The sequence below is a fragment of the Astyanax mexicanus genome, chromosome 6 (genome assembly GCF_023375975.1).
Source record: "Astyanax mexicanus isolate ESR-SI-001 chromosome 6, AstMex3_surface, whole genome shotgun sequence".
Classification (NCBI taxonomy): Eukaryota; Metazoa; Chordata; class Actinopteri; order Characiformes; family Acestrorhamphidae; genus Astyanax; species Astyanax mexicanus.
In genome coordinates this window covers 12,173,642-12,178,786 of record NC_064413.1, presented here as the reverse complement: position 1 = coordinate 12,178,786, position 5,145 = coordinate 12,173,642, and the positions used below count along the sequence as shown (strand labels likewise).

General features: G+C 36.4%; 1 protein-coding gene across 1 annotated transcript; it reads left to right on the top strand.

Annotated features, from left to right (window-relative positions):
• Positions 1 to 1,598: 1,598 nt before the first annotated feature.
• On the top strand, positions 1,599 to 3,613 carry zgc:92591. The gene is made up of 2 exons (XM_015601653.3): positions 1,599 to 1,932; positions 3,294 to 3,613. Exons 1-2 carry the CDS (start codon positions 1,816 to 1,818, stop codon positions 3,528 to 3,530), a joined length of 354 nt encoding a protein of 117 aa, XP_015457139.1. The 5' UTR covers positions 1,599 to 1,815; the 3' UTR covers positions 3,531 to 3,613.
• Positions 3,614 to 5,145: the final 1,532 nt, after the last annotated feature.

Genomic DNA, 5,145 nt, shown 5'->3' with positions numbered 1-5,145 from the left:
TCATCAGTCATATTTCCCATATATATCATATCTAAGATAAGATGGCCTTGTAGCTTAACCACTTAAAACCCAGGCTTAAGAACTGATTTCCAGTACAAGTTCCCTCCATCTTTATCTTCCATTGTTCTGTCTCATACTTCACATACTGTACCTGCAGCACTTGGCATTTCCTTTTTGTCAGTTTTTGTAGTTTAACATTTTGCAGCTAGGCTAGACATGTCCACTGTGTACTTACAGCACTTACAGTTGATAAGGGCAGCTCAAGCAAGACAGTAATTTGATAAACTGACCTGTTCGAAATGGATTCCTAAAAATACAGAATCCTTGATCAATGTTCCACCACACAGATTGTTAGCTTTAGTTTTTGCCATTGTAATTTGAGGTCAAACGTCTTTTAAAAATCTGATGGTGAGCTATAAAAGAGCTGGCTTAGCCAGCCTTCACCCTGCACACCCTGGTAATTCCACCATTTGATAATGTGGAAATTTAAAGGGAAAATGTCTTAAGATAATCTTTTCTGTAACTGAGGATAAATAGAGCATTTCTGTATTAATTTAGTATAAAGAGATCAATCTAAGCAATTATTTGCAAGACATGAAAGAGAATAAAGGTATATATAGACATAAGAGAGAATCTTAAAATAAGCTGGCAGAACATTTACTTATGTAGCATAGTAAAATACATCAATATAATTCTTTAATCAACATTCACATAATCTATTCTATTTTTTGACTTGAACAAGTTCAGTAAAATACAGTTCAGTTTCTGAGCCAGGTATAGAAAGGCAAATGACTGGGTGTGGCCCCCAGACTTTAAAATACCCAGGTCTGCTCTGCAACAGCAACATCCATGCAGATCTCCAGTAGTTGAATTGTGCTGGTAAATTATAATCTCCTAATAACCTTACAAAACCTTACAAAATACAGTACTCAAGCAGTTAGAACCTGTTAAAGGTTTATTTATCTTGTATTTAACCCTTTCAGACCTAAATTATGTTTAAGTGATTAAAGAAAATGCTATTTCTGTCTGTAATGCATCACAAACAATATTTAGTAAATACATTACTAAAACAATGAAAAAATAAATTAATGAAAAAATAATTTGTTTAATTTTGTTTATCCTATATAACTTGTATATACACTGCCTGGTCCCAAAAATCACCTCCTGGATTTAACTACGTAAATGATGTGTGCAGTTGGTCAGTATTGGGAGAAGCTCTGGCACTGCTTCTACAATGTTTTACCAATATAAAATATGTTGATTACTTTTTGTCCAAAAAGCATTTACCTCTTGCCCTCAGTGTTACACAGAGCAGACAGTGTGACAGTAGCTGCAGGAGCTGCTTTTAAGCAAGTGTATTTAGAGCCTAGAGTTAAGGTCACTTACTGACTCGCAGCCTTGACTTTATGATATTTCACTCATTTTACCTCAGCCAGTCCTTCAGTCTCTCCCTACAGCTTCTCTTCCTAAAATAACACAGGACTGCCACCAAGTGGCCAAAATATTAAAAACACACTTCCCCTTATGTGCTATAATAACCTCACTCATAAACACACAGGTCGTTTCTTGAGGTTAGGGACTTCCTCATTACTCGTGGAGAAGCGCCGCGTAACTAGCGCTGTTAGCATTCATTAATTAGCGTTCACTTCCAATTACAGCGTCACTCAATTGATGGGCGTGATAAATTGGTGATGGGGGGCAGCTGAGAGCTGCTGAACAGCATTAGCACGTTTGGCTGAATAATTGAGTGTGGAACTCTACAGTACTGTTTGACACAGTGCGCTGAAATCTGACTTACAGTGGCAGCCCTTTAAAATGACCAACGATGGGACGAAAAAGAAAGGAAAATCCCCAAGAGACAAAAAAACGTCTAAAAGAAAAGGCAAGAGGAGGGAAACGTACGCTGTGTACATTTATAAAGTTTTGAAGCAGGTGGGTTACAGAAATTAAGCCTTGACTGAGGGTCGCCGAACCCAGATGAATAATCAATCTCCTACACTGCAAAAAAAAAAAAAAAAAAAGCTTATGAAGTGAATTTATCTAATTTCTAGGCACTAAATCTGATAACTTTTGTTCTACTAATTATAGTAACGCATTGTGTAAGTGTAAGATTATTTAGCCTATTTTAGGAAGAATGGTCTTAATTATTACTTTATAATGTTTTATGGCATATGTACTGTATGTCCATTACAATGATTCATACAAGTGGATCATATATAAAAAGAATAGGGAGGGACTTCAAATTGACTTCAGTAATAGTAAACTGTTATTTAGACCTGGGTGCAAATAGCTTATTGGGTCAAATAATAATATATATAAATGTGCAAGAATATGTAAAGAAGTATATTTGGCTCTTTATATTTTACTTGTATTACCTACTAAAACAATATTTTAATTTTTATATCCATTGCTTCATGCAGTTTGCAGTATCTTGTCTATTGTTTATTTGTGTATTAGTTCACATATAGAACAGTAAAAAGAATTTTATATTGGGTATGCAATTACCAGTGCTTTAATAACTGTGATTCCATATATACAGTGGGATCTGCAATAAGTAAAGAAAAGAAGTATATATTTCACAAACTATGATTAATTAAAAATGTGTTGTCTTCAAAATGGTATGCTTTGTTATTCTATTATCATTATGCCAGTGGCATTAAATGGTCTTAAAGTGACAAAAGTGTATATGTGTATATATATATATATATATATATATATATATATATATATATATATATTTATTATTATTATTATTATTATTATTTATTTATTTTTTTATTTTTTTCATTTTCTGGTACAATATATGACCAGTATGACTAGTATCAATAATCTGGTTGATCAACAGGAGTGATCATGACCAAAATCAAATAGAACACACATACATCTGGTTAAGCGCTGGTTAAACAGCTAGTTTATAAGCATAGGATATATTTTTGCCAGTTTAGATTATCTGAAACCTAGTACCAGCAACAGCTTAAGCTGGATCTTAAGCAGTGTTATGCTAGGTTTTCCTTTGCTGCTTATATTATACAAGTCAATGAGATACTTTAGCTTTTTTTTCTTCTTTCCTTTCCCTGGTATGTAGCAGTCATACAGAGTTTGTGTATAGGCAAAAGTAGCTAATATTACCTGGTCCTGGTGCACCCTGCTCAGCACATTTTACAATATAGCCTGCTTCCTTACACACCTGCAGGTATGACAGCAGGATCAAGATTGAAGAACTTGGATCTAGGTAAGATTTTGAGAGTGTAGCTCCTCTGTCTATTCTCACTGTCCTGTGATCTCCACCCCAGGTCCACCCAGACACTGGCATCTCCAGCAGGGCCATGAGCATCATGAACTCCTTCGTTAATGATGTGTTCGACCGCATTGCCACCGAGGCCTCGAGACTGACCCAGTACAACAAGCGCTCGACCATCACTAGCCGTGAGGTGCAGACCGCCGTCCGGCTTCTGCTGCCCGGGGAGCTGGCCAAGCATGCAGTGTCTGAGGGGACCAAGGCAGTCACCAAGTACACCAGCTCTAAGTGATCGGGCATAAAGGCAGCCGATTCAAATGCAAAAGCTTGTTTGTTGGCTGCTAGGAGTTTTTGCAATAAAAGCACAGAATGCTTTGGCAGTTGTTTTTTTATATATATATATATATATTCTTAAAGCCTCTTCATGGTCTTTCATCAATGATTGTCACAGAAAGACTTTAATCTCTACTGCAGAGAAGTCACTGAATTGTTGCTTCTAAATTCCTAGTGTTTACACTTCACAGAGTTGACTGAACAGTTGCCATGTCTTGCTGGACACAAATCTACAGTAAAAACTTTGAGAAGTTTCCCAGATGGGGATTCATTATTCTTATTCTTAGACTGAGGCCCAGTCCCATTTGTAATTTGTACCTCTACCCCTTACTTTAGAGGCTACGTTCACATTACAAGCCACATTGCTCAAATCTAGTTTGATTGATGGTTCACATTCACAAATGTAAGTGATCTGTATCTGTGTTTAATGTGAATGAATCTGTACCTGAAACTTCTCACATATGCACATTGACACGGGTATAAACATCACCTTTTTCACCACCACCTCATTTTTGAGAGACGACTTGTAACTTTATAAAGGGAAATGGATGCGTTTGTTAGCAGCTTATATGTGGAGCATCTATTGCTGGAGTGGAGAGTAAACAGCTGGTCTGAAGTTCATGCTCAGGTTGAGGAGGTGAAAAAAGGCCAGGTGGTTTGCTTTTGCTGTTTTTGCAGCTATAGCTGCACAGCTGCACCAAGAGATGTGGGGGTACAAGATGTCCATGGATTGCAATATGTATCCAATTTAGGACCACATATAAAAGTGAAAAAAAAAAACATACCTCAGCCATTATGAACAAAAAATCAGATTTAAGTCACTTCAGCCTTGTAATGTGAACGTAGCCGGAGTTACCACGGGAAGAGGTGAGCTCCTCCCCATACTTCCGACCTAATGTGATTGCAGTGGAGCCCTAAAGTTTAAAAACCTATATCTAGCTGCGGGACTTTAGTTTCTTTCGGGGCATCTTTTGCCCTCAAAAAGGGAACAGGTGGTAATGCAATGAATTAGTATTGTTCAATTTTTAATTCTCCTGTGATAGTGATTAGTAGTGACTTTAATAGATTTTATTTTATTTTGTTAAACTGTTCAAATTTAAATGGTGCAACCTCTGCTGTCTGTTGCCCCATTTAAGGTGGAATGGAAAATATAGCCTGAAGTACTATTGTTTTTGTTGTTTTTTTCAATAGAAAATCTCAGTTTAAAGTGATGTGTAGTCCAATCCTTGGCTTAATCTTCATCTGGGAAAATTTGCCTTAGCATTTGAAAGCTTTGCCATATAGCCCTGATATTTTTGGGAATATTGTAAACAACTTTAAGCTGCTGATAAATCTAAGGATACTTTAGAGAACTAAACTGTTAGAGTCAGATTCCCATTGAAAGTTAAATGTTGTCTACAGCTAGGTTTAATACCTGCCCAGGAAACTTACACTAGACACCCATGATCTCTACATTTTAGTACATTACAACTTAATACGTCAACTTTATGTGGACAAATTCAAGAAAGTAAGAAACATTTATCTGACAATTTAAAATGCAGAGATGAAAGCATGCCATTGAACAACTTGTATGC

Coding starts and splice junctions, on each gene's coding strand:
- zgc:92591 (XM_015601653.3), top strand. CDS start 1,816: ATGACCAACGATGGGACGAAAAAGAAAGGAAAATCCCCAAGAGACAAA. Junction 1,933..3,293: donor TTTATAAAGTTTTGAAGCAG/GTGGGTTACAGA, acceptor TCTCCACCCCAG/GTCCACCCAGACACTGGCAT.